This window comes from Phoca vitulina, unplaced genomic scaffold (genome assembly GCF_004348235.1).
Source record: "Phoca vitulina isolate PV1807 unplaced genomic scaffold, GSC_HSeal_1.0 scaffold58, whole genome shotgun sequence".
Classification (NCBI taxonomy): Eukaryota; Metazoa; Chordata; class Mammalia; order Carnivora; family Phocidae; genus Phoca; species Phoca vitulina.
The window spans coordinates 9,048,621-9,076,297 of NW_022589761.1; the positions used below are offsets into that span (position 1 = coordinate 9,048,621).

General features: G+C 55.8%; 3 protein-coding genes across 9 annotated transcripts in view; 1 reads left to right on the forward strand and 2 right to left on the reverse strand.

Moving 5' to 3' along the window:
• Positions 1-1,757: 1,757 nt before the first annotated feature.
• Positions 1,758-13,643, reverse strand: LRFN1 (leucine rich repeat and fibronectin type III domain containing 1). Of its 3 annotated transcripts, none has more exons than XM_032390607.1 (4): positions 13,609-13,643; positions 11,022-11,054; positions 6,698-8,140; positions 1,758-3,497 (listed from the first exon to the last, which is right to left on the reverse strand). In XM_032390607.1, the coding sequence occupies exons 3-4, from the start codon at positions 8,101-8,103 to the stop codon at positions 2,591-2,593; spliced, it is 2,313 nt and encodes a 770-aa protein (XP_032246498.1). In that variant the 5' UTR covers positions 8,104-8,140; positions 11,022-11,054; positions 13,609-13,643; the 3' UTR covers positions 1,758-2,590. The 3 variants fall into 3 exon arrangements, with proteins under 3 accessions (XP_032246498.1, XP_032246496.1, XP_032246497.1); XM_032390605.1 differs by lacking the exon at positions 13,609-13,643 and adding an exon at positions 13,302-13,495 and having other exon boundaries at positions 10,937-11,054; XM_032390606.1 differs by lacking the exons at positions 11,022-11,054; positions 13,609-13,643 and adding an exon at positions 8,526-8,556.
• Positions 13,644-18,171: 4,528 nt separating this feature from the next.
• On the reverse strand, positions 18,172-27,417 carry GMFG (glia maturation factor gamma). Of its 5 annotated transcripts, XM_032390431.1 has the most exons (8): positions 25,849-25,867; positions 22,778-22,845; positions 22,238-22,334; positions 22,067-22,116; positions 21,032-21,081; positions 19,007-19,089; positions 18,532-18,605; positions 18,195-18,387 (listed from the first exon to the last, which is right to left on the reverse strand). In XM_032390431.1, exons 2-8 carry the CDS (start codon positions 22,778-22,780, stop codon positions 18,316-18,318), a joined length of 429 nt encoding a protein of 142 aa, XP_032246322.1. In that variant the 5' UTR covers positions 22,781-22,845; positions 25,849-25,867; the 3' UTR covers positions 18,195-18,315. The 5 variants fall into 5 exon arrangements, with proteins under 5 accessions (XP_032246324.1, XP_032246322.1, XP_032246325.1 ...); XM_032390434.1 differs by lacking the exons at positions 22,778-22,845; positions 25,849-25,867 and adding an exon at positions 27,301-27,417; XM_032390435.1 differs by lacking the exons at positions 22,778-22,845; positions 25,849-25,867 and adding an exon at positions 26,036-26,312.
• SAMD4B (sterile alpha motif domain containing 4B) overlaps positions 26,856-27,677 on the forward strand; it is a 37,674-nt gene continuing 36,852 nt past the window's right edge. Inside the window, exon 1 of the mRNA XM_032390426.1 lies at positions 26,856-26,890. The gene's annotated coding sequence lies outside the window, so the exon portion shown is untranslated. The remainder of the gene's footprint in view (positions 26,891-27,677) is intronic.

The window sequence follows — 27,677 nt, forward strand, 5'->3', positions numbered from 1 at the left end:
CTGGCTCTTCCTACAAGGGATTTCTTCAGCTCCAGCATCACACTCCTTGAGCCCCCAACCTAAAGTAGGCCTCCCAGTCAGTCCCTGTTCCATCCCCTTCTCATTCTTTCCATGGCACTCATTTACCCCCAGATACATTATTTACGTGCTTGTTTACTCTCACCACCACCACCCCCACCCCCCCGTCTAGAATATGAGCTCCATGGGGCAGGGGTTTCTTGTTTTGTTTTAGTTAAACTATTTTGTTCACTGTTGTATCCCCTGAACAGGGCCAGGTACACAGTACATGCTCAATAAAGCTTTATTGGGTGAATCAGAGACAATATAGTCAGATGGTTGGGTGTGCAGGACTCGGAGGCAGTAAACTTTCCAATCATGGCTCTGCCATTTCCTGGCTGTGTGATCTTGGGCAAACTCCTTAACCTCCCTAAACTTCAGATTCCTCCTCTAGAAAAGTGGGTGCACACACTACACAGATCTGTTGCAGAGGATAAATGCAATCACGCTTACTATCTGAGTAACTCCATTTTGCTGGGCTCTGGGTTGCATACTCTCTCCTTGCATCAGGGAGGGTTCATGAGCACAGTGCCTGGCGTGTGGGAAGCCCTCAGTATCCAGGAGTCGTGATGATGGAGATGGATGTGTGGCTGAGCCACTGGGTGAGGGAGCCTCATGGCCTGTGAGTCTCTGGTGCTTCTGTCCTTGCTGCCTCCCACCCTGTCTGCCCAGATCCATCCCCCTCCCTCCTGCTCTGTTCTATTTCTGTCTTTCTCTCCTCCTCCCCAGGCCTCAGGGGGCCCCTGGCTGGCAAGAAGCCTTCCTCCTCCGTCTCCAGGATCAGGAAGCAGTTTTCACTGCAGGCCTCCCCCTCCCCAAGGGCTGGGGCATCCCACCTGACCAACTTTCCTTCCCCAGCCACAGCCCTCAGCCTCACCTGAGAAAATCCTCTCCCCCACACCATCTTCTGTGCTCCCAGCAGACACCTTCTGCACCTAGGATCTCTCAGACTCCAGACAGCGACCAATGAGCATTTTCCCTCATCCCCTCCCCAAGGCTGACTTTGGATACCCATGCTCAGCTAACTAAGGTCTTTGGGGCCGTTCCCTAGCCTCTAGACAGACACCAGAGGCAATACAGTGTAGCAGTAGAAAAATAGAGGTCAACCTGCCAGCTCCCCTATTTCTTCACTTGGGGACCTTGGGCAAGTGACTTTCACTTCTCCCTGGTTCAGATTCCTGACTGTAAAATGGGACCAAACATACCTACTTCAGTTAGCTGTCCAACCTCAGAGAGAGGAGCTGTGCTTAGCACAATGCCTGCGCGTGGAATGGACATCCAACAGCTGTTCAGCAGAATTCTGTGGTTAAGAATCCAGACTCAGAAGTCAGGCTGCCTGCCTTTTTAAATCCTGGTTTTGCTTTCTGTGCTGGTTCTGTGACCTTGGGCAAGTTACTTAACTTTCCTGCGCCTCAATTTCCTCATCTGCGAAATGGGATAACATCACTGACATCTAGGGTTGTTTAGAGGATTAAATGAGTGCTTGGCACATAGTACGCACTCACTAAATATTAGCTAGTATTATTTTATTTTAATTATTCCCCACCTCTAAGTCTCTCAGGGGACGGGAAACTATCTCGAGTCTCCCTGGTCCCAACTAGCCACCTTTCCTTCAGTCTCACTTGCGTCCTTATGCTGTAATCCAGGTCACACACACACACACCCCAAGACACACAGACACACACAGAGGTCAGCAGAGCGGCCTCAGACACAGAAAAAAGTTTAATTCTGCTGCGGCGGAGGGTCCCGGCTCCGGCAGGGAGGAGGATTTGGTTTTGGATTTTGTTCATGTGGGGATTTATTTGGGGAAAGAGGAAGGAATAGGGGAGAGTCTGGTCCTTCCAGTGGGACCTGCCCGGGAGAATGTGTAGTGGGAAGAGGTAATCGGGAGAGATAGGAAGACTGGACAAGATATGGGAGGGCAGAGGGAGAAGAGACGACGGGACGGAGAAAGGAGACACAAATAGGGAAGGACAGACACGTAAGACAAAGACGACAGAGGGCGGGACAGAGACAAAGGGAACAGAGAAAAGGGGGACCCCAAGCCAGACCCGACGGGACCAGGGAGGTGAATGGGGTGGGGGTGGGGGCTTTGGAGGCCGCCGCGGGACAGAATAGGATCTAGTCCAGCCAGATACAAGAAATGGGCCCCTCGCCCCTGCCCCGGGTCCCGGGCGGGGGGAAGGGGCTCGTGTCTCAGTGCTGCAGTGTCGGGGGGGCCCTGCCCCTCCCCGCGCTTCGCTGTGTAAGGCACCGGCTCCAGCGAGGTCCGCGAGCGCGCGGGGGGAGGGGCAGGAGGGGAGCGAGGAGTCCGTGGAGGAAGGGGGCCCGGCTGCCCGCCCCCTAACTCCCCGGGGGCGTGGCCAAGAGCCGCAGACGAGGCAGTCCCGCCCCCTCCGGGGAGGAGAAGGGCGAGTCTCCGCCTCTAGTCCGACGACTAGGCGCCGCGCTTTCTCCGGCGAGTCCTGCCCCAGCGTCCGGGCGGCTGGGCGTTTGTCCGCGGCACCCAGGCGTCCCGGCGCCCGCCTGCCGCTCACACGGTACTCTCCAGCATCCACTCGGTGCTGGTAAAGGCCAGGCGTGCCCTGGCGGAGCCCAGCCCCAGGTCTCCGTCCTCCCCGGCCGCGCCCCCTCCGGCCCCGTCCAGGTGCGGCGTGGACCGGTGGCGCTTTGTCCGCCGGGCGCGGCGCGGGTAACTGTGGCTCTGGAAGAGCGCCCCGTAGTCCCCGTCGAACGAATAGCGCTGCTGCGGCCTCGGCCGGGCCGGGGCGCCCCCAGGAACCAGAGCTAGAGTGGGAGGCGCCGAAGCTGGCGGCCCCAGGGCCCCGGAACGGCTCCTCCGAGGGCCCGCCGCGGCCCAAGACTCCTCCCCAGAGGTTTCCTCAGACGGCAGCAGGCACAGCGAGGTGGCCGAGCCGCCCAGGGAGCGTCCAAGGGCGGTCTCCGGCTCCGCGCAAGCCGTCTCGGCCGCGGGGGCCTTGGCCTCGAGCGCCACGGCGGCAGCAGCGGGGGACGCCACCTCGCGCAGCGCCTCGTAACGGTCTTGCGCCGGCGGGGGCGGGGCCTGCGGGGCGCCTGCGCCGTTGGTCTGCGAGCACACGTGGCTGACCCGCGGCGGCGACCTGGAGGTACCCTTGACGCGGCGACCGTCCCCGTCGCCATAGACCTTATAGCGGATCATGAGCAGAACGATGAAAACGAGGACCGAAGCGACAATGACGCCCCCGATGGCGATGATCATGGTGCCACCCAAGAAATGGGCCCTCAGTGGGCGGCAGGGCGCGGGATCCCCAGCGGTGGTAAACTGCACGCAGCCCACCACTCGCGTGGCCGGCAGTGCCGTGGCCCCGTCGTCGTAGACAGCCAGCACGCACAGGTCGTAGGCGCGGCCTGCTGCCAGATCATTCACCAGGAAGGTCTGGCTGGTGGATGGGATCATCCTGCAGGAGGGGAGGGCATCAGCGCTGGGTTAGCTCCCCTATGAACTACATCGCTTCGTTTGCATGTCCCACCCGTGCTGACCAGTGGGGACCAAACCATGTGTCCCTACCGGTATTTCATCCTCTGTGGGACAGTAGCAGCCATTCAAGCGACAAATTCCCATCCTGTCAGGACCCCTGCTACAGGCCATGTCCCTCTTCTGCATGCCCTGCCCTCAGACCCACTCCTTGTGGTGTCTTGTCACCTATTAGGTAATATCTGCCATTCCTGTTCCCTCATCTACATGTCCTGGCCCCTGCAAGGGAGGAGTGCTGTAGCTTTTAAGTCCTGCCCTCAAGGAACACGCCTCCTGGCAGTGTTTCACTTTTATTGGACGACTGCCATTCAAGGTCTACATATTTCCACCCTTTAAGGGCCCCGACACAACAGGCCACCTCTCGTTTCCTGTAGGTCCCATCCTCACTCAAGTGGACGCTGAGGTCAACTCACACACCCTATATTACTTCTACCGGGACAATGGATGCTCTTCTAGTTCCTCTTTTCTATATATTCCCATCCTTTCTGGGGAAACTATGATACAGGCCACGCCCCTCATCTGCATGTCCCACCTTTGGGTAAATACATCAAGCTGCGCCTATCTTCTGGGACAATTACCAAACCCCTCAACTACATATTCCCACCCACTAAGCGGCCATGGCTATAGGCCACTCCCCTTTTGATTGACCAGTGGCTTCCAAGCCACACTCCCAAGACCTACTAGGGATGGTTTCCCTACTGTGCCTAGAACCATGTCCACTCTTTGCATGTCCTGCAATCAATCACTCTGTGTGCATGCTCTGCCCCATACCACCAGAGGCATGAAATCATGCCCCCCCCCCCAGGTAAATGTCATCTGTAATTGAGTAAAATGTAGCCAAGCAAGCATGCCCTTTCTTGCTATAGGACCCTGTCCTCCAATGAGGGACAGTGTAAAGAAGTGCTTATGCTGACAAAGTCTCAGAGCCTGTGTTTGAGTCTCTCTGCCACTTGCTAGCTCTGTGACCTTAGGCAAGTTTCTTAACCTCTCTGTGCCTCATTTCCCCAAAATGGAGATATTAAGAACTCCTTCATCATAGAGAGTGTGATGTGTGAATGAGTTAACACACCTAAAGCCTGGCACTGAATAATTTCATCATGATTAGCGTGCATCCCACCCAGTGTGGGCCAGTAGCCCTTGCTGTGGCTTTCACCGCCAGTTGCACTCTTCCCCGTCTGTAAGACCATTCCCACTAGGCCTTGACCCTCTTCTGTTGGGCATATCCCTTCTGTGCTGTTGGCCATGTCTGTGCTGTTGGCTAAGCCAGGACTGCCCCATCCACAGGTATTCGCATTCCCAGCACTCAACCTCACAAGCCCTCCTCACCTACAAAACTCTTAGTGGGTCACCAGAGACAAGGACTGCCGCCTCATCTGCCTGGGACCATGCAGCAGGAGCTCCATCTCCTGAGAGAGGCCACGCCCCCATCTCCACAGGCCTCCTCTCTCTCGGAAACTTCACATTCCCTCCAACCAGGCCACCTTTCATCCTGAAGCCCACCTCAGCTCCCTTACCACCAAGAGCCACCCTTCAACCAGAAGATTTCGGGTAAGGGCCCCACCCCCTCATAAAGGCCTACCCACATTTCCAACTGACCCCCTGCCTGCCATTTCACACACTGCCCCCCACCCCATCCAACCTCGGGCTCCTTAGCTGTTAAGTCTTCCTCTTCCTCTCCCCTCCCCTTCCCAAGAGGCTTGGATTCCTCTTACTCCTTCCCCCAAAGTAACCAGTTGCTAGGGGCTCCCCACTTTTCAAGGACAGAGGCTGGCTCCTTAAGAAAGCTTCAGCCCATGTGTCTCTAATTGGCTGCAAGACCTAAGCAAGCAGCAGAGGAGGCTTCTGGTTGGATGTCACCTCCACCCATGGCAGCAGCGAGGAGGTTAACCCCTACAGCACCATAGCACAGGCATCTGCAATGGGGGACAGAGGACTGGAACTGTGGCCTTCAGGGGAAAGGAAGAGACCAGGGATTTGTCACCCTGCTGGGACAGAGGGCCACCAACATCCACATACATACAGGGTCTGAGGAGCACCCCCACCCCACCACATAGTGGCCAAGGGTTAGACCAAGAATGAAAGAGAGAAACAGAGAGGTGGAGAGTCACAGAAACCAAGAGTCATTTACAGAAATGTATTATCCTTCTCCCCTAATCCCTGCCTGGCAAACAGTAGGTGCTCAATGTGTGTTCAATGTCAAAAGGGCAAGATTAGGAGTTAGAAGGGTAAGGCCTGGAATCCTGGCTCTGCCACTTTTCTCTGTGACCTTGAGCAAGTGATTTCCTCCCACTGAGTCTCAGCTTCCCTGTCTATAAAATGGGAGGGGGGGGGGATCACTGCTGCTTCACGGCAGAGTTGGGAAGATCGAATGAGGTAGCACAGGGCCTAGCACAGAGCAGGGGCTCAGTGCCTAATAAGGGCAGGAGGGAGAGAGGGTACAGACAGACAGAGGCAAAAGCAAGAGAATAACAGAGATTATGGGAGAAAGTAACCTTTTAATGTCTGTCTTATACGGTACAGATCTGTCCACACCAGGGCAAGGGCTTCTAACCCAGTGGATGGTGGAAATAACTTATGGGTGCCTATAAAATGGGAGGGGGTATCATCACTGCTTCGCAACAAAGTGGGGAAGATCAAATGATCATTTATATATTTTTCTCATACTTTTCCTTTTCTGTTCTGTGATGTACCCAATGGGTTGATACAATAACCCTGGTATATAATCTGTAAATATAAATGTAACTCTACATATGTAAGTGTGTGAATATATTTCATGTTCCTAAATGTTTAACTGACAAGGTGCACAACCAGACACCTTTGGCCAGCAGTGATGTATACCGTGAACCCCAGAGAGCAGGGATCATGCTGGGCACAGTTCACGTCTGGCTCGTATGGGATCTCAACGAAGATTACCTAACTGCAGGAAAACCAGAAAGAGATAGTGAGACAGAAGTAGAGAGAGAAGGAGACAGGGCAAATGAGAGCCCAAGACAACTCCGCACGGCCATCTAGAGAACCCCAGTGGAGCAAAAAGGCCAAGGGAGTGGGGCAGATGATGGGGAGGGCCCCCGGAGTTGGGGGCAGGGGCGGGGTGGGGGGGGTTCCTGGGACTGCAGCACCCACCTGTAGACAAGGGAGTCATCCGCGGAGCTGTTGTACTGGACCTGGTACATGCGGATGCCGGGCACAGGTCTCTGGGCGGGCCAGCGGATGAGCACCGAGTTCGAGGTGAGCTCGGCCGCCACGAGCCGGCGCTCGGCGGCCGATTCGTTGGCACCAGGGCGGCCGGGCGTGGCGATGTCAGAGGAGCCGGGCTCCGTGAGAGGCGGCGGGGCGGCTGGCGGGGGCGCCATCAGAGGCAGGGGCACCACGCACACCTCCACGGGCGCCGTGGCTTCCCCGGCGGCGTTGGAGGCGATGCAGGTGAAGGTGCCGCTGTCCCGTAAGGTGGTGATGGTCACATCCAGCGTCCCATCCCCCCGCACCCGGGTCCGGCTCGAGTTCCCCAGCAACCGCCCGTCGGGCGCCACCCAGTGCACCACGGGCTCGGGGTCCCCCACGGCGCGGCACCGCAGGCTGACTGCCTGGCCCTCCACCACCAGGGCCCGGCCCCCCGCCTGGCGCGTGATCAGCGGGGGCTCACACAGGAACTCCTCCTCGGGGATGGACCAGAAGTAGCGGTCGGTGAGGTGCTCGGGGGTGGCGCACGTCTCCAGGTCGTCCTCCCGCGTCAGCCGCCTCAGCCAGAGCAGCTCGCAGTTGCAGTGCAGGGGGTTGCCGCCGAAGCTGACCGTGAGCGGCGTGGGCGGCTTCGGCCCCGAGCCCTGGGACCTCAGGAAGAGCCCATCAGGGGGCAGTTTGTGCAGGCGGTTGGAGGTCATGTCCAGGCGAACCAGTTTGTGCAGCTGCACGAAGGTCCCTTCGGCGATGTGGTCGATGAGGTTGTGGTCCAGCGTGAGGGTGTTCAGGTTCACCATCTGGCCCACAGCCTCCCACGGCAGGGCCTCGAGGTTGTTGTAGGACAGATCCAGGTCCTCCACGGTGGCCAGGAAGGCATCGAAGGCGGCGGACTCCACCCGGCGGATCTGGTTGTTGCCGAGGATCAGGTGGCGGAGGTTGCCCAAGCCGCGGAGCTGGTCGCCGCGCACCTCGGCCAGGCGGTTGCTGTCGAGGTGCAGGGCGCGGAGGGCGCGGAGGTCGGCGAAGGCGCCGGCGGCCACCTGGCCGATGGTGTTACGGGACAGGGTGAGGTGAACCAGGCTGGTCATGTTGGCGAAGTCTCTGCGGCGGACGGCCGCGATGAAGTTGTCAGTGAGCCGCAGCTCCACCACGCGCCGGTCGATGGCCGGCGGCACGAAGAGCAGGCCGGTCTTGGCGCACAGCATGGTCAGCGTGGGCGCCACGTTCTGGCAGATGCAGCGGCCGGGGCAGGGCTGACCACGAGACGCCCCGGCCCAGAGCAGCAGCAAAAAGGGCAGGGCAGCAGGCGGCGGCGAGAGGAGCGCCGAGGAGAAGGGGCCCGGAGCCATGGTGCAGGGGGAAGGCGGGAGGAGTGGGGCGTGAGACCTGCAAGGGAAGGAGACGGGTCACGCAGGCGCAGGGCTTGACCACCAGCCTGGCCGCCCACCGTGTCCGGCTGGGAGTCTGACCTGGGGCAGAACAGTGGCAGGACTGATCATCAGCAGGCGTGCATTTCATTGTTAACGGACCATCTTTCCATACTGGCTGGTAAACTACACCGCCCCACCCCTGAGTGTCCCGATCCCAACTCGGACCCTCCTCTAGGAGGCCCAGGCCTCTCATGACTTCCCAACCAGAGGGGTGACACCTGGCCCAGCCTGGGCCTTCCAGTACCCACTAAATAGTTTGAAAAATCACAGCTGACTAGGGTTTAAGGTCATGGATTTCAAAGCCATAGTCCCTGGGTTCAAATTCCAGCTCTGACACTTACTAGCTGTGTGACCTCGGGCAAGTGTCTGAACCTCTCTGAATCTCGGTTTCTTCATCTGTAAAATGGAGATAAAAACAGGCCTTACCTCTGTGAGGATTAAATGGATCAATGAGCTTAATGTACTTAGAACCGTGCCTGGCACATAAAATGTGTTCAATACATGTTGGTGATTATTATCATCATGATCATCGAGTGCCCAATATGTACCCGAGTACCCAATAATAGTGTGCACTATTATTAAGAGTAAGTGCTCTGAAATCAAACAGACTCAGGTTCAAGTCGTGGCTCCCCCACTTGCTACCTCTGTGACCCCAAACTAATGATTTCCCCTAACTTAGGCCATAATTCCCTGATTTGTAAAATGGGATGATAATCGTACCATCTTCAGTGGGTTGTTGCAAGGGTTCCGTAAGCTCATTCAGGGGGGCCACTGAGCACAGGGCCTGCCACACAGTAAATATTCAATAAATGTTAAGGGTAACCCCCCCCCCCACACACACACACACCCTTGGGAGTGGCAGAGGGAATCTGAAGGTAGGAGGGGCTGAGAAAAACACATGTCTTCCTGCTCAGCCTTGAGAAGTCCTTCTCTGAACCTGGTTTCATCCTGGGCCCTGGTGAGCTCCCAGCAGCGGGCAAGCTTTCATGCTCACATCAGTGGGCACATACAAGGACCCACACGTACCCACACTCACACGCACTCTTCACACACTCACGCTATGCCTCTGCTCCAGGCAAAACCTTCCGGCGGGGATTCCCCTGCGGCGCCTGCAGCCCACGACATGTCAGCTCCCATCACAACACAGGGTGGGTGGGGGGTGAAAAGGAAAGGATGGGAAGGGGGCGTCCCTGAAACTGTTTTCACCCCACCCTGCACCCAGTCCCTGCTGGCCCACCTCCTAGGAATCTGCAGTTTGAGGCTGCAGCCTGCTGTGGCCCTAAATCCTTCAGCCTGTGGGGAGGGGGACCAAGGGAGTCAGAGAGAAAGAGGTGAAGAGACAGGGAGACAAGTGGGGGGAGCAGGGGGCACAGACTGGCAGAAACAGAGTCAGAGAGAGAGAAAGAGACAAAGTGGCAAAAAGAGAAAGAATCTGAGGGGCGCCTGACGGGCAGAGCATGTGACTCTTGATCTCAGCGTGGTGAGTTCGAGCCCCACATTGTGCCAAGAGCTTACATAGATAAATAAATAAGTAAATAAGTAAGTAAATAAATAAAAGGAAAGGAAACGAGAAAGAATCTGAAAGCAAGGTGCAGAGGCAAGGAGCCAGCCTGAAGCCAAGAGAGACTGAAGAACAAACAGAGGAGACACAGAGAAGGGCATTGAGATCAAGAGATGAAGAGGGGAAGAGTGAGCCACAAGAGGCAGGAGGAGATCTGAAGACACTATAGAGAGAGACCCAGACGGAGGCAGAAAGAGATAGAGATGGAGAGCCAGTGCCTGGGCTGGAGAGAGGAAAAGAGGCAGAGTGAGGGCGTCCCACCGTGTCTCTGAGCACCCCCCATTAATTGGTCTTGCGCTCCGCCTGGGAAACTGCTCTGTGTCTGATGGAAAACCCTGGCCCGAGAGGCGGAGCTCCTAAGTTTGGAGGCCCAGCTCTGCACCTGCTTGGCTGTGGGGTCTCTAAGGCTCAGAACCCCAGTCTCTGAAGCACAAGTACACGGTTTTGCCTCCCACAGTTGGGGGGAGGGGGGACTCAAGTTGAAGGAATAATAACAGCAATGGAAATAGCTGACATTTATTGAGAGGCAGTGCAGCATTGCAAGGAAGAACCCAGACCTGATTGCTGGGGCTCGTACCCCAGTTCCCGGCTGCACGACTTTAATCGGGTGACTTCCTCTCTTTGTGCCTCAGTGTGCTCATCTGTAAAACGGGGATAATGATAGCACCTACCTCATGGGGTTGTTTTAAGTATTCAGAGATAATACAGTGTAATGGGTTTAGAATAGTTCCTGACAGAGTAAACCCTGTATAAATATTAGCGGCCATCATCATCATCATCATTATGATTATTATTAACATATCATTTTCTCTGGCTCTCTCTCAGCCACCAGCAGGTCAGGTGACCAGGAGATCTTCCCACATACATGCATGCATGCACGCGCACATGCGCGCACACACACACACACACACATACAATGGTAAACCATGTCCATGTTGCTCTCCAAATGCAGGGGTCACTTCATGTTGTGAAACTCTCTGTGCCCTTTTCCCATATCATCAGGAGACTTCCCCGTCCCAACCACCTCACCCATCCAGAGAGGGGATGCCTCCAGGCCTGAAGCCCCCCACCTACCACCCAAGCCCTGGCTCTACTACAGGCCCTGACCCAAACCCGATGCTCCTGACCTTGTTGTCCCCCCACCCAGCCCTGCCCCTTGGACACGGCCATACCCTGCCCTGAAATCCATACCAGGCAGGGCGTCAGGCCTCCGGCTGGCTCAGAACAGGCCCAATCACTCCACATCTCTCTCCCCAGCCTGAAGGACCCCACTCACCTCTCTGCAGGGAGTCAGGGCCTGGGCGGGTACCTGCAAAGGAACAAAATGACCCTATTAGCATCCTTCGGGCTCCTCTCTGAAGACCTGCCTCAGAGACCATCTGGGCCAAGGAAGTCCCTGATGTGATCACTCTCTCCGCCCTCCTGCTGCAGGCTCTGTATAGTCTCAGACAGACCCAGCGAGTCGTTTCTGGAATCCAGGGAGTCTGGGCCTCAGGACTGTTACCCCTCCAAACCCAGGAGTCCAGGACTTTAACCCTTTGTCGTCTGTGGGCTCGCCAGACCAGAGACCCCAGGCCCCTCCTCCCTCAAGACCCTGGTGTCTGCAATCCCAGACTCTTCCTTCTTCAAACTCCAGAGTCCAGGTCTCGGTTTCTTCCTTTCTCAAGACCCAGGAATCTGGCCTCCCAGCCGCCTTCTCTTTCAGATCCAGGATTCCAGGCTCCCAGCCTCTTCCAGAGTTCACATCCCAGTCCCCCAACTTTGAAGAGCTGAGTGGTACCGAGGGTAGGAAAGAACCAGAGGTCCCCATCCTCGCCATTACACCACTGTCACACCAACACGTGTGGACACGCCAAAACCCACATGGACCCACAATCCAAGTCTCTACATCTGGATTTCCAGGGACACACCAGTAGGATGTGTGCCCCCACCCTCCACGGGCTCTTGGCCTGGCATGAGGACACACTTGTGTCCTTGGACCCCCTGGATGGACCCCAGCATACCACAGGTCACACCACACAGGCCCCAATCTCACTGGGCCAAGAGTGAGGTCAGTCTCGTGCCAGGGAGACAGATACATGCGTGCATATTGCCCTGCACGTACGTTTGAACGGTTACAATCCCAATCCCCAGACACCGACATTGACACAGAAATGGACTCACAACACAGACACACACCCTCAAGGTGGACACACCTGCACACAACCACACATGTACAACACTGACTTTCCTTTGCATGTTCATACATACTCATGGACACACACAACAGAGAAACCCATGTGCCCCCTTGCAGACAACCAGATACACGCTCCTATAACAGATACACACTTGCACGCTACCCAACACACAGGGGCACACACATATAACATACACTCAGTTGCACAAACAGGTGATACACAGGTGCATGCTCTTAAATGCCCAAGCACACTCCTACACACTCATACAACTTCACATAGCCCCCAAGATGCATGGTCACAAAACTGATACATCCCCACACCACCAGATGCACAAATGCACATACTAGCAGATAGACACCTCACACACACACACAGAACTACAAGCATACACAGATACACAAAACTGAGACACACTCAAACAAGCACAGAGGCACAAAAAGATCCACCTTGCACAGACATTCTGAGATGTTCACTCATTACAGACACAGGCTCACACAAGAGCCCTGGGAGGGATTTTTACACACTTCCAAAATGCACACAAAATATTGAACCACAGTAGCATAGTCAACAGGCCTAGATTCACACACACAGGCATGAACACACATCCCTCCTAGCCCTGAGGTACCCCCACCCCACCTACTTCCCAGGCCAAAGAAATCCTAACATCCTTCCCTCCCAGCACATCCCCCCCACCCCCAACCAAGGCACCAGCCAGGGCCTGAGGTCAGAGTTCAGCAGGTAGAGTCTCAAAGGGTTGGGGGGCTGAGTCCTGGAGCCCGGCTACAAGGCAATCCTCCCACTAGCAGCCCAAAAGTCCCCCGGCCTGGCCATCTGTATGCCGGCAACTCCGGGCCCCATCTGCGGAGATCTGGCGGGTGGGGGGATTGGGGTGGGGTGGGTGGGGAAGGGCCGGGTCTGTGCCCCTCCCCTCGGGCCCATCTGTCCATCCCTCGGCCTCTCATCCCTCCATCTGTCCACCTACCGGCCGCCCATCCCCCGCTCCCAGGCACCGGGAAGGGGAAGACATGGCCGTCTCCCCCAAGGACCGCTGAGGACCCCCCCAGTTGACATGGACCGAGGGAGCGGCAAACTCCCCTCCCCCAAACCCACACAGAGGCCTGGACCCACAAGGAACGAACCCCAGCCCCCGGCCGGGAACCTGACGTGGACGCACAGACACACACCCTCGGAGACACACAACCCGCAGACACACACACACACACAACACAAATGGACACCCGAACGGGCACACCCGGCTACACAAACCCTAGGATGGACATCCAACCTGGACACAAACACCCAACGCAGCCAGCCCCGCGCACACTCGCTGGGGGGAGGAAGGGGACCCACACCTGGGCACACAACCCACGCACACACACCTGCACACAGCCCCTCCGATGGGCGCGCGACAGCCCCCCAGACACACAGCCGGAGGGGCAAGCCACTCAGGGGGACACACGCGTGCGGCCGGACACAGCACCTCGGCTCGACACCCAGCACACACCCGGATGGCCACACAAGCAGGGCGCCGCACACGCCGGCGCCGGGCACACACAGGGCCGCGCGAGCGCACGCCGGGCCCGCCGCAGCGCCGCGGACACACACTCACACGCTCGCACGCTCACACCCGCGCTCCCACCGGCGCCCCCGCCCGCCGCCTCCCGGGCCGCTGCGGGCCGTGCTCACCCAGCCCGGGGGGGGGCCCCGGGCCCGGCCCCCCCCCCCCCGCCCCGCCCCGCGCCATGGGGGGGGGGAGGGCCGGGGGAGGGGGCGCGGTGCCGCGGGGCCGCCTCCCTCCCGCCTCCCGCCCTCCCTCCTGAGCCGCCGCCGAGCTCCGCCCTCCGCGCCGCCCGCCGCCAGAGCCCCGCCGCCGCCACCGCCGCAAGGGGGGAGGGGGCGCCGACCGGAGGGGGCGGGCGGGGCGGCCCCACCGCCCAGACCCCCGCCCCCGGGGCGCGCCGCAGACCCCTCTCCACTGCGGAGCCGCCGGCCCGCCCCCGACCCCTCCCCAGCCCCACCTCCAGCCCCGCTGGCTTCCCCAGAGACCCCCCCCAGACCACGCCCCAACTGGCGTGGGGACTCGGATCTCGCAGCGGAGACCTGGGATCATGTCCCAATACCCAGGGGAACCTCAGACCATGCCTTACCTCCTCTGAGGACCCAAACCATGTTCTACAGCCACCCCGGACCACAAACCATGTCCTACTCTCCTAGGTGACCTCAGACTCTGTCCCATACTCCAGTGGGGACCCCAGACCATATCCCAGCACCCAAGGGGATCCAGAGCACCCCCCACAGGAACCCCAAATCATACCATAACATTCAGGTAGACCCCAGAATATGCCCCAGCTTCCAGAGAGGACCCAAACCATACCTCAACATCCAGGGAGATACCAGATCATGTCTTACTTCCTTTGGGGACCCAAACCATGTCCTACTGCTTCTTGGGGACCCCCAGCCATGTCCTTCCACCCTCTAGGACCACAAACCATTCCCTGACCCCCAATAGAGACTCCAGACCATGTCTAAATTCTAGGGGGACCCCAAAATGTCTCTTATTCCCCCTAACTTTCCTCATTACCCCCATTAGACCCCAGACCATCTTCCCCTCTAAGCCCCCCCTTAGTTTCCAGAACCCCTGATTTGCCCCCAGATTCTTTCCCTGCCTGCTTCCTGTTCCTACTCTTTCTTTTGGACCCTCCAGACCCTCCCCCCTCCCTGTGACTTCCATGGAGCCCAGATTCCTTGCTCCTTCCTTGGTTAGACTCCTTTCTTGCCCAACTCCAACCCAATAGCTGATCCCCAGTCCCTCCCCCAAATCCCACTGAGTATCTCAGGCCACTTTCCACTTCTTTCTGAGATACTCACCAGGCCCCCAAACCCAACAAGGCCTCTCCTCCAAATCTGTCTTATTGCAGTCCCCCAGCTCCCTGGCAGCTCAAACCCTTCCCATTTGGATCCCACTGTATCGAGGTCCTCTACCAAACCCCTTCCCTAAATTCTTCCTAGTCACATCATCGCTTGAAGCATGCCCTATCCCTACTCCTCCAACACACCAGCTCAGTCCAACCCCTGGTCTTGGCACTCTTTCCCCTTCCTTTTCATTCAGGTCTTAATTCAAACGTAATCTCTTCAGAGAGGCCCTCTTTCCCCCTCCCCAGTATGGACCCTCACCGCCACCAATTGTCCTGATGTCTGCCTATTACTGTAAAATCCATAAAAAAATAAGATGGGTTATGGATGGGTTGATGGATGGGGATGTGATAAAGCAAGTCCAATAAAATGTTAATGGTAGAATCTAGGTGGTGGGTCTATGGGTGTTCACTGTAAAATAATTTCAGCTTTGCTGCATGTTTGAAATTTTTCATAATACATATTGGGAGGTGAGCAGGAGGACTCTTCTAGAAGAGACTAAAGAGGCAACAAAAGGTCCCACCATTTCTATCACATCATCTCATTTTATTTCCTACCTAGCTCTTATCGTGCTTGTTAATAATCTTGTCTCTTTATTGTTTACTTATTTGTTTGTTTATTGCTTATTGTCTAGTCATTGAAATATAAGCCTCCTGAGGGGAGAGGCATGGGCACCAATTTTCTCCAGTGTCCAGAACGGCGAATGGCACCCAGTGGGTGCTCAGCAAACACATGTTCTTGAATGCCTCTCAGGAGACGGCCTGGGAGCTAGGCCCACTCCAGACTCCCTGCAGGAGCCACACTCAGCAATAAACATCATGTCCCAGACTGGGGTCACTAGAAGGGAAGGGGGAAACCCCCAGCGGTAGGAGGATGCCCCATAAGGTCAGGGAATGTGAGTTGGCCTGAAAAGAGGACAACAGGTGGAAGTTTCCTCCGGCCTTAATTCCTGCCCCAGACTTCCTAATAGAGACTGGCAACCATTCTCAAACTTCCACAATTAGGCCCCGCCCCAAGCCTAGTTACACACACACACCCCACCCCCACCCCCTCTCCAAGGCTCTGCCCAAAGCAAAAACCCCAGAACTTTCTGACCTCAGGTTGCGCTCAGGCCTAGGTCCTACCTTCTTAGCCCCAGCACTGCCCTCTGCACCTTAAACTCCACCCCAAAAGCATCTAGCTTTCAGTCCAGGCACCGGCCCCTCTTGGCTAGTTTAGATCCTCCATTCTCTGTTTCGCCCTAAATCCCGTTTCTTCCTCTCCAACATATGCCCTATTTTCCTTGAAGGTTAGCAGGGAGAAGAGCCCCAGGGAAACCCTAGAGCCTGGATTCAAAAATTAGGGAGCCTGGATCTGTGAAGCCTAGGTGAAGGCTGGTGGGAAGAGAGGAGGTAGTCCCTAGTTTGGGCGGGGGGGGGCAGGGGGTGCTTGAAGGAGTGGCCCCAAACCTGGAGCCATGCCCCATTGTGCTGACTCTCCATTGGATAGTGTATTCTGCTCTGGCCTCTCTGATTGGTCCCTCTGCAATCCCTCTAGCCAAACCTCCTCTGCATTGGGCAGTCCCCAGAGCCACCCTCTCTGATTAGTCCTTGCTTTCCAAACTCCCTGCTCCTGATTGGGCAACTCCTCGTACATGCCTCTTTCTGGTTGGATTGTTTGCAATCATGAGCCTGGAGGCTGACAGAAGTTCAACTACGTGGGAAGGACGAGAGAGAGAGAGGGGAGAGGGAGGAGGAGGAAGGGATGAGCCCCTAAATCCCCGGCCAGGGAGAGGGAGTGGCCCTTGACCACCAGATAGCCTTGAGTTAAAGTTCTAACTGTGCAAACCACTAGCTGTGGGGCTTCAGGCAACTATTTTTGGCTTCTGTGCCTCAGTTTATTCATCTGTAAGTTGGGGATAATAATGATACCGTCCTCATGGGGTATTGTAAGGATTGAATGAGTTAACACCTGTAAGTGCTTATAGACGTACTTGGCACATAGGAAGCCCTCAATCAGGGAGTTAACTATTATTATTAATTTGATCATGTAAGTGCATGACCTTGGACAAGTCCTTCTGCCTCTCTGACCTCTGCAGGCCGGCCGTTGCTTGACCTCTTAATTGAACGACCTCTCCTGTCCCCAGCCCTCCTCTTCTTCCATCTCTAGCCATCAGAGACTGAGGCTGTGATCACAGGGAGCAGTAGAGATATGCCTGGCAGAGATGGGCTGGGGAGGGCACCAGGACGGGTGTCAGAAGAGAAGCTCAAATCCCGCCCCCCCCCCAAACTGGGGGGGGGGGGGGCGTGTATGTGCGTGGATTTCTCTATGCAAAGGGCTTGCCCGACAGGGGACAAGGGGCAAGGGATGGGCAGAGGCGGGTGGTGAGGGGATGGTGTGTTCTGGCCGGGAGGGCTGGGGAGGGGTTGGAGCTGGGCTTGTGGACCCTCCCCCAGGAATGACAGGGCTGGGGGAGGGACATCCCAGGCACAAGGTCATTGTGTCATTGTTACCAGGGCAACGAACACCTCTCTACAGGGAACCTGAAAAGGGGTGGGGGGAGGGAGCTCCCAGGTCCCTGGATCTGGGGACGGAGAGAGGAACAGAGACCGGGAGGAGAAGCACAGAGAAAGAAAGAGTGATTTATCTCTGTGAAGACCTGCCCATCTCAAAATTCTCAGAGCCTGGTACACTGTGGGTGCTCAATAAATGTCCCTCAGAGACAAAGACAGAGAGCCCAAGAGACTCAAAAGCCCAGAGATGCCAGAAGAAAGAAAGAATCTCCTGAGTGGGGCGGGTAGGATGTCCCTTTCCTGACCTTCAACTTCATACCCCTTAGGCGTCCACTGAGAGTCCTGGATCCTCTCACCTTCCCCAGCCTTGGGCCCTCAGGCCTCCCTAACCCCACAAACCACCCACCCCAGCAACTCCCTGAAGCAATTATGTTTGATCTTCAACAACTTTTCTGCCTTTAAATTCTTCCAGCCTGGGGGCTCACTGAGAAAAGTAGCATTCAGAGCCAGCTAATGCCTGCTAGCTCCTAGAGCTGGGGTGGGAAGTGGGGAGGAGGGGAAACAGGCAGTCTGCCTCCTTCACTCTCAGGAACCCAGGTGTCCTTATTCCCCTAGGAGTGGCCGCCTCCTGGATTCGGATATTTTCCAATTCCTCCCGAAACCAACCCCCCCACCCACCCCCCGCCAACTCCTCCCCAGGAAACCCTACAGGTCCCTCCCTTTCTTTCCGAGAAACAGGTACGCCCCCACCCTTTCCTCCTGGGACTCAGCGGCATCCACTTGGTCTGCCTGCCCTCTGCTGGCCTAAGGCCGGTACTGCAGGGACCCTCGGCTAGCGCTCACAAGGAGAAACAGAAACAGAACTGAGGATCTCTGAGTTCTTGCATTTTAATTTCCGTCGGGTCTCAGACGTTCAGGTCCTAGGGGTCCCAGTTCCCAGTTTCTTCAGGGACTCCGACATCAGGAATCCAGTTCTCCAGCCCAGAGGTCAACGAAAGAAAGACAACTTCTCTTGGAGCCAGGCCTCGGTGAGGTCATCAGTGGTGCGGATTTCAAACACCTGGGCAGGGAGAGTTCTCCGCATTAAGACCCACTCAGGAACGGAGGGAGTGAACACTCTGACCCCCTCCGCCCCTCAGAACAGGAGCCTAGACCCTCAGCCCATCCTCCTTAGCCCTGGGGAGCCTCAGCCCCAGGCCCAGACCTTTGTGAGTTCTGCAGTCTGCACCAGTCTGTTTTTACTCCCTGCATACATCATCTGCTGTTCAGGCTTGCAGCCTGTGGGGAAAAGAGGAGAAAAGAGCATAACTGAGGGACCCTGGTTATCACTAAGGCCCTAGTAATGTCATGTAGGCCCTGAAGTTTTCAAAGGGTCCTGAGAGCTGTTCTAAGGTGGTCTCTTGATGCTATACCCAGCGTTTTGGGGCTTGTTATTCTGAGGGTCCCTGGAGATGGTTTAGAGGCCACACAGGAGTTTCTAAGTAAAAGGGAGAGGTTAACTGGCTTATACACCTTGGGACTCGCCCTTAAGGAATCTGAGTCCCCACCTCCACCCCACTGCCCTCCCAGCACCCACACACTCACACCAGTCACACACCTGCACCCACGGACACGCTCCTGCACACCCCACGCACAGAATCTAAGACCCTCTTGTGGGGACAGGGAGAGCCGTGCCTCACCCACGGGACTGGAGAAGATGAAGCACAAAGGGTAGGACACTCGGCCGTCCTCATGCACATACTTGTAGCTGTAAACCACGAACCTACACCAGCGAAAGGGAATTCAAATTCAGTACCTCCACCCAATGCCCATTGCCTGAGTCCACAATCTCGAAATCTTGCCTGAGTCTGAAAAGCTAGGGTTAACAAATGAGACCCCAGGATACTGGCCTCAAATACAAAAGGATGAAAAATAATCATGGTAGGTGCTTGTTTGATTCACAATAACCCTCTAACATAAGTGCTCTTATTATCCCCATACTACAGATGGGAAAACCGAGGTCCAGAGTCACTTAACGAGGTTCTGTGGATACAGGAAAGATTTGAGCCCTGGGAATTCAGTGCCGGAGTGTAAGGGCTCAAATACCATGAGGTACCGTCCAGAGCTCTAGACCTCTGGCCTGAGACCAGAGCGGGCTCCATCATTTGCCAAGCGCAGTGCAAAATGGAAATGTGGGGCCTGCTGTTCAAAAGGCAGGAGAAAAGCTGTTCCCTTTCCTCCGCAGTCTCTTTCCCAACTGGTCATGGTCTTTTAAAATTTGTTACTTCAAGTCAGGCTCTCTTGGGCATGGGGACACTAGCAGGGGAAGTACAGATGCTCGAAGACAGACCCTTGAAATTGTCATGCGGGGGGGGGGGGGGGGAGGTGTGCCAACCCTGACCCTGATTCTGACCCTCCCCCTATCTGCACTCAGGCCCCCTGCCAGGGACAGAGGACAACAGCACTCGCTGGGCAGGGCAGTGACCAGGGGAGAACCTGTCCAGGGCCAAAGGAGGGAACACGTGTGAGCCGAAGAAGGCTCCAAGCCCCCAGCACATGCTCCACTTTCCCATCAGACTTTACACAAAACACAAATTCAAAGATAAAACCATAAAAAATTTCCAGATGGCAGGCAACCACAGAGCACTAAGCCCCGTCTGCGTTTGAATCTCCCTTCTGTGCATGGGGCCCAGTGCGACCGCACGTGTCAGACACCTGGGGAGCTGGTCCTGGCTGAGATCGAGAGCCTGAGATGCAGGGTCAAAATCCTGGGGCACCCCAAATTCACCGTAGCGGAGATGAAAAATCTAAACAGACTAGATTTCATAGGAGTTTGACGTCAAAGAGCTCCTCCGTACAAAAAGCACCAGACTCAGGGCGCCTGGGTGGCTCAGTCATTGGGCGCCTGCCTTCGGCTCAGGTCATGATCCTGGGGTCCTGGGATCGAGCCCCGCATCAGGCTCCCTGCTCGGTGGGAAGCCTGCTTCTCCCTCTCCCGCTCCCCCTGCTTGTGTTCCTGCTCTCACTATCTCTCTCTCTGTCAAATAAATAAATAAAATCTTTTTTTTAAAGATTTTATTTATTTATTTGAGAGAGCGAGAATGAGAGAGAGAGAGTACATGAGAGGGGTGAGGGTTAGAGAGAGAAGCAGGCTCCTCGCTGAGCAGGGAGCCCGATGCGGGACTCAATCCAGGGACTCCAGGATCATGACCTGAGCCGAAGGCAGTTGCTTAACCAACTGAGCCACCCAGGCGCCCCTAAATAAAATCTTTAAAAAAAATAAAATAAAATAAACTTCAATATAATCGCAAAATTTAAAAAAGAAAAAAAAAAGCACCAGACTTGGGAGGCATCACACAGGATTCCCCCCCATCATTAAAGGTCAAATGACTCCTCTGCTTCCCAAAGTATTCTCAGGCATTGAAAAAGAAAAATTCCATTTTTTGTTTAATGAAGTAAGTGCAATCATGAGACCAAAACCTGACAAAGTTTGTACAGAAAAAAAAAAAAGAGCAAGCTCTAATATCACATGTGACTATCAGTGTAAAATTCGGCGATAAAATATTAGTATACAAACAAAAAGTCCTAAGGTGTGAATTCGTGGCCTCAAACCCAGATCAGAGCCTGTGATTAAGACTAGAATCCAAGGGGTCCCTCAGTCTGTTCCTTCATCATCACCCCCCTCTTCCCGGCTTGACCCTCCCCCCTCCCTACCCCTAGGATACCTGGGCTGTCTCTCTGGCAACTCTGTTTTTAGTTCCTCTGGAGAAATGTTCTGGGGGGGAAGAAAAAGAAAAGACTGTCAAAGTAAGCATGAACTATGTGCCAAAGCACTGGTCTAAGAAACACACATAGATTAACTCGACTTCTCCCACAATTCTGTGCGGTAGCTTCTCTTCTTATCCCCACTTTACAGGTGAGTAAACTGAGGCCCAGGGTTGTTAAGATGCTGGTCCAAGGTTGCGGATAGAGAGCAGCAAGATTCAGATTTGAATCTGGGTTCAAATCATAACCATTTTGCTACACTGCCTTTCAAAGGACCTGAGAGAGCCCAGCTCCTAGCCAATCCCTCTCCCCTGTCAAACAGCCCTAGCCTCAGCCTCCATGGGCCACCCCCCAAATCCTTACCACAACACAAGAAGTAAGCCTTATTATCATTCCCGTGTGACTGATAAAGACAGTGAGGCAAAAAAGAGGGAGATCTACCCTTTTATACAGGATTTCCCCTAGCTTTTTTTTTATTGTTATGTTAATCCCCATACATTACATCATTAGTTTTAGATGTAGTGTTCCATGATTCATTGTTTGTGCATAACACCCAGTGCTCCATGCAGAACGTGCCCTCTTTAATACCCATCACCAGGCTAACCCCTCCTCCCACCCTTCCCCTAGCTTTTTGTTGACTTATCTGGAAACTTTCATTTAAGTGCCAATAAAATATCATCATCATCGTTGTCATCGTCATCACCATCATTTTATTGAGCATATTCTATGTGCCAGGCCCACTTCTAAGCCCATGACAAGGATTAAAGCATTGAATCCATAGACCCTATGAGGTAGGTACAGGTAGCCCCATTTCACAGATGGGGAAAGAGACCCGTACAGGTGAAGTCTCTTGCCTCGAGTCACAGCTGAGCTGGGATTTGACCTCCAGGCCTTTCTGGCCCCCAAATTCAGGCTCTTAGCATCAGTTCCAGCCCCCTGGTTCTCCCAGTCCCACCCTGCCCTTCTTGGGGGTCCCATCCATCCCAGACTCTCACCTGAAATTCTTCCTCGAGTACCACCATCTGCCGGTCTTTGTCCACCTTCACTGGGGAGGAATGGCACACAGGGGTTAGTTGCCCCTTCCATGCAGCGGCGACACTAGCCCAGACTTCCTTGTTTGTCCCCACTCCCTCTGCCATCCTTCCAGGGGAGGAGATGACACTCACTTATTATGGCTGCATTGTCCGTCTCTTTTCTGAAGCGAAATTTTCTCAGCTTTTCCTTTAGCTCAGGGTCCACCTCGCACACCACCAGGGAATCGGACTGCCAGAGAAGCCCAGGAAGAGCTGAGCTGGCCTGGTCTCAGCCCCCCCACCCCCTTCCCCAAACCTCAGTTTCTCCATCTACTCATGAAGAGGTGGGTCTGACGGCTCATAGGACGCCTCTGGGTACTTTAGGGAAAGGGCGCTTTCCTCAGGCAGGTGCTACCTCTTACCAGTGCACACATTTGGGGTGCAGGGCAGAAGCTGGGCTCCAGCCCTCTAGGCAGGTGCCCTTGGGGGACACTTGAGGAGACCCGGGGATCTGCTTGCCTGGGGCTAAACCCGGAACCAGCCTCTCTCTTCCCCACAGGAGGCCCTTTGCCGCAGCGGGGTCACCCTCCCAGCCCCTGACTAGCCCACAGGCTGACCTTCACCCAGGCACTCTCCCAGCCCCAGCCCCAGCCCAGCCCCCAGCCCTTCCCATACACCCCCCAACCCCCTGACCATGACTTTTCTGTCCACAGGCCTCTTCTTTTCTCAGTTCCGCTGTCTTCTAGAGGTGGGGACCAGGGCTGCAGGGGGCGGAGTGTGGGGCAGGGGAAAGGTTTCATCCAACACCACATCCTGTTTATGCCCATTCTGGGACAACTGTCTCAGAGGGCTCCTCCCCTTCCTTCCTTCCCCTCATCTGCCAGGACCTCCCAGGCTTTGCAATCACCCAGACCGGGGTTCGAATGCTGCCTTGCTGTGTGACCCTAGCTAAGTAACTTCATCCCTCTGATTCAGGATTCTTGTGAGGATAAAATAGCTTCACATACCTCCTGGCATGGTGGACATGCTCAATACACAGTAGGTAACAATGAGCTCTTTAGTTCCTCCCCTCCTCCAGGAAGCTCTCCTGGATTGTCCCCCCTCTGGAATATTTTAATTCCAGAGTAGAAAAGGGGAGCTTAGGGATGTTTGGTAGCCAAACTGCCACCCACTGTGTTGATGGGGAAATGGAGACTCCACAGCGCCCAGGTAATGCTGAATTTTTTCCTGCAGTTATTCAACTTCAGGGGCCTAATAATGGGCCCTACAACAATGGTGTCCAATTCTGTCAGACCGGTACCCCCTTTTTTATTAAGTGCATTTTGTGTTGCCCCCTATCCCACTGTGAAATGAAATTCCTAGATAATGTAACCTACTTGTACACAAATTCCCCTCCCCCAAAATCAATAGTGTCCTGTCATATAAAGGAGAAATAAAAGGGAAGTAATTTATGGGAAAACTCCATGTATTTCAGTGAGGAAATATAAGCCAACAAAAGAGACTCTTCACAGGTCCCAGTTCCCCATTGGCTGGCCCGCCATGCTGCCTCCAGCTGTAGCCTTCCAGGACGCCCTCCACAGGCACTGGATCCCACCTTGTCCCCCTCTACTGACGGGTGTCACTGGAGCTATTCTCCTTCTCCCTGCATCATCAATGTTCCCATCCCTACTAGATCTTTCCTCTTGGCCTACACGCGGGGTTGTCTTCCTTCTTAAAAACGAAGAACCCTATCTTCCGTTCAGCACTGCCCATTCATTTCCTTCCCTTTTCAGAAAAACTTCTCGAATCATCTACACTTGCAGCCTCCAATGTCTCCTCCTGATTTTCTCTTCAGCTCTCTCCCAGCAGATTGTCACTCCTGTCCCCATACCCTGAAGTACCCTTGTCGGGGCCACCAATGACCACTATGGTGTTGGACCTAATGGTCAATTCTGTCTTCCTCTGTCATGCCCTGTCAGCTGCATGTGACACCGTCCATCCCTCTCTGTGCCCTGAAGAAACACTTTCCTCACTTGGCTTTCAGAACAACACCCTGGCCTGGTTTTCCTCCAAGTGTTCTAGCTGCTTCTTCTTGGCCTCTCTTGCTGATTCTTCCTTTTAATGGTGGGGTGTCCCGGGGCTCAATCCTTCGTCTCTTTTTCACCTACCATTCTCTTTTGATTTCATCCAGTTTCTTGGCTTTCAAAGGGGATACCCTATTTATTTCTCCAGCCTGGGTTTCTCCGTGCACTCTACACTCCTACATCCAACTGCCCAGCTGACAGCTCCACCTGGATGTCTGTCATCCTTAACCTGTCTCATTCCTCTCATCGTACATTAGAACTTGTCAGTTCTGAACTTCATTTTGAAATGTAACCAGAACCTGCCCACCTCCCCCCTCCACGGCCCATACCCTGGTCCCATCAGCCTGCATCTCCTGCCTGAACTCTCGCAGCAACCTCCTCACTGTCCCCCTGCTCCCCCTCCCATACTCTATTCTTCACAGGAATGCCAGAGGGATCCTAATAAAACCCAAGGCAGATGACATACTTCCTCCCTCAAAACCCTCCTACAGCTTCCATGTTATTTGAATAAAAGCTAGAGTCCTTACGGTGGCCTTTATCTGGTGGCCTTTACCCCTCCTCCATTACCACTTGGACCTTGTCTTCTCCTACCCTCCTCTTTGCTCACTCCATTTCAGCCGTGTTATCCTCATTGTGGTTCTGTGAATAATCCTGCCACTGGGCCTTTGCACTTGCTGTTCCCTCTTTCTGGAGCCCTCTTTCCCTATGGTTTACCCCTTCATTTCTTCAGATTTCTGCTCAAATCTCACCTGATCCAAGACACCTTCCCCCCCTCAAAATAGTGCTGACCTCATCACTCCATCCCCTCAGCTTGCTTTATTTTTCCCCATAGCACTTATCACCATTTATTTATTTATCGTGTCCCCTCAACCAGAATGTAAGCTTCAAGCATGAATGTAAGCTTTGTTCCATTGTTTAATTTCTAGAAGCTTGACCACCACCTGACACATATTATATTAGGTACTTGAATATCGTTGAGTGAATAAATGAACTGTTTTCTAGGGAACTACTATATATGCTGTGAAGGTTTTTACTTAAATGTAGGGGGTAGTGGATGGGGTTTGTGATATCCCCTCCCCCGGCTTGAAATGACCTTTCCTCACTGCATCTTCCTCTCTGTCTGGCTGCCCCTTCTCAATCTTGGAGAGATGTCGATTCCTTTGCTCAAACCTTAGGTGTCCCCCTTTCTTAGGGTTCTGGCCAGTCCTTGTCTCCATTCATCCTTCGTATCCTCCCAGGCTAGATCACTAACACCCACAGCTTCAATGACCATCTTTGATGATCCTCAAATTTTGGTTTCCAGCCCCAATTTCTCTCTTAAGCTCCAGACCCGGCGCTGTGCAGCCTCCTGGCCCCCCAACTGCTGGGTGGCCCACACTGGACTCAGCATCTTGCAAACCTGCTTCTCCTCTGGGTCTCCTTCTCAGGGAGGCACCACCAACCCCTAACCCCCCCAGCCAGGGGCCTTGTCTAGGATTTCACCCTCTCTCCCCGCTCTGCGGCCAGCCAGTCCCAAGGCAGGTTCACTTGGCCTCCTGGGCGTCTCTCCCGCCCACACCGCCTCCCTCTCCCACAGTCCCGCCCGGGTGCAAACGCCCCTGTCCCACCCCAACTGCCTCCCTGTACTGAAAGCCCCCAGTGTTCCTTCCAATCCACGCTCCATATGAAAGCCAGAGCCATCTTTCCAAACTTCCAACTCACCATGACTCTCCCTGGCTTGAAGCCCTTCCATGGCTCCCTAGTGTCCTCAAGACAAGCCCAAACTCCCTCAAGTGGGCAAACATCTGGCCACAGCTCATTTCCCACCACTCCTTGCCCGGAACTCTACACTCCGTCCACCTGGACCGCATTTTCTTTGAGTTCCTCTAACACGCCATGTCTCTGTCACCTTCTGGGTGAGGGCCCCCGCTCCGCTTAGTCACCAGATCCAGGGAAGTTTGTGGAATGAACAGATTACAATAGTCAAAGCAACAACTCCCATTTGTTGACGGCCTCCATTGTGCCAAGCGCTTTCTACGCATCGTCTCTTTCAATCGTATTCCCACTTGGGAGAGGGCTGCGGTGGTAGAGCTGAGACTCCAGAAGCCTGAGCGACAACCCGTAACCCGGCCGCTCGGGCCCACCTGGGCCCAGGCCTTAGGCGGGCCGTGCAAGAGGGGCGGGGAGGCCGGCCTTGAACACCAGATTCAGGAATTGTGACCTAGCTCACGGCCGCTGAGGTAGCCGCGCGCGAGACTGCCCCCTGCGGGCCGGGAGGCCCAATCCCTGGCTCCGCCGCGCCCGTTGCCCATGGCAATGCCGCGCGCGCCCCGCCCCCGCCCCGCCCGCCAGCCCCGAGGCCCCGGCGGGGCCGACTGCCCGTCAGACCCGCAGCCAACCAATCCCACCGCGCAGGGGGCGGGCCTCTGGGGCCTCGCTCAACCTCCAGCGTTCCCCTCTCTGCCAGGACCCCGCCTTTCTCCGCGCACACCTCCCGCCCTTCGGGCTGCCCTCGCCGCCCGTTGGCGGGCGCGCCGTTCGTCACCGCGGCGTGAGCTAATGCCGGCGCGCGGCGGCCCCGGCGGGGCGGGGCCAGGGGCGGTGACGCACGGCGCGGTGACGCAGCGCGACGGCGGCGGCGGCGGCGGCGGTGGTGGTCGGTGCGGGAGGAGGGAGGGGAGCTCGCGGGCCGGAGAGGGGGCGACGGCGGCGGCGGGGGCCTGAGGAGGCCCGAGCGGCGGCGGCGGCGGCGGAGACCGAGGCGGTGAGTCGCGGGCAGGCCCGGGCGGCGGCGGGGCGGCGGCGGGTCGGGGCGCGCGGGGCTCACCTCAGGGCGCCCCAGGCCGCGCGGGCGGCCCCGCCCCCTCAGGGACCCCGAGCCGCGGGCGGCGGCGAGCGCGGGCCTCGGGAGTCCCGGCCCTCGAGAGAATCCCCCACCCCCGACCCCCGAGTCGCCGGCCCAGGCCGCCTGGGAAGCTTTCCTCCGAAACCCTCCTCACACCCTGGGGACCGCGAGGGGCCGGGTCGGGGGACCTTCCCCGTGACCCCCCCGCAGGTCTGGCTCAGACACCTCCCTGGAGGGCGTTCCCACAGCCCCGCCAAACCCGCCCTAGAGCCCCCTGAAAATCCGCACCCTTCCTCCGGCCCGAAATCTTTCCGAGAGACCCCCCTTACGTCCCCACAGTCTTGTCCAGACGCCGGCTTAGGTCTCGGAAATCTTCCTCAGCGAACCCCTTCTCTGGCCCCAGATCCCCCATCCTCCTCCGTCCAGAAATATTCCCCGGAGGCCACTCCTCATCTATTCCAACAATGTGTGTCATATCTCCTCCTGGAGCCTCCCTCATAAGCCCTAAAAATCTCCTGCAGTCTCCCTGAGATCCCCTCCAGACCCCGCACATTCCAGAAATCTCCCCCAGAGACCTATTTCGCATATCCCCACAATCTCCCCGGGTCTTCCCTCTCACAGGTCCCCCAAATTTTCCCTCCTACCTACCCCCCCATTACCAGAAATCACCTGGGAGACGTTTCACTCATGGCCCCCAAATCTCGGA

What these genes read in the sequence shown, in the direction of transcription:
- GMFG (XM_032390432.1), bottom strand. An exon ending in GGACAATGCAGCCATAATAA is followed by an intron (nt 22,117 to 22,237) that starts GTGAGTGTCATC and finishes ATTCCTCCCCAG; the next exon opens with TGAAGGTGGACAAAGACCGG. An exon ending in AGACTGCAGAACTCACAAAG is followed by an intron (nt 18,388 to 18,531) that starts GTCTGGGCCTGG and finishes CTCCCTGCCCAG; the next exon opens with GTGTTTGAAATCCGCACCAC.
- LRFN1 (XM_032390607.1), bottom strand. Translation starts at nt 8,103, where the DNA reads ATGGCTCCGGGCCCCTTCTCCTCGGCGCTCCTCTCGCCGCCGCCTGCT. An exon ending in GATGACTCCCTTGTCTACAG is followed by an intron (nt 3,498 to 6,697) that starts GTGGGTGCTGCA and finishes CCCCTCCTGCAG; the next exon opens with GATGATCCCATCCACCAGCC.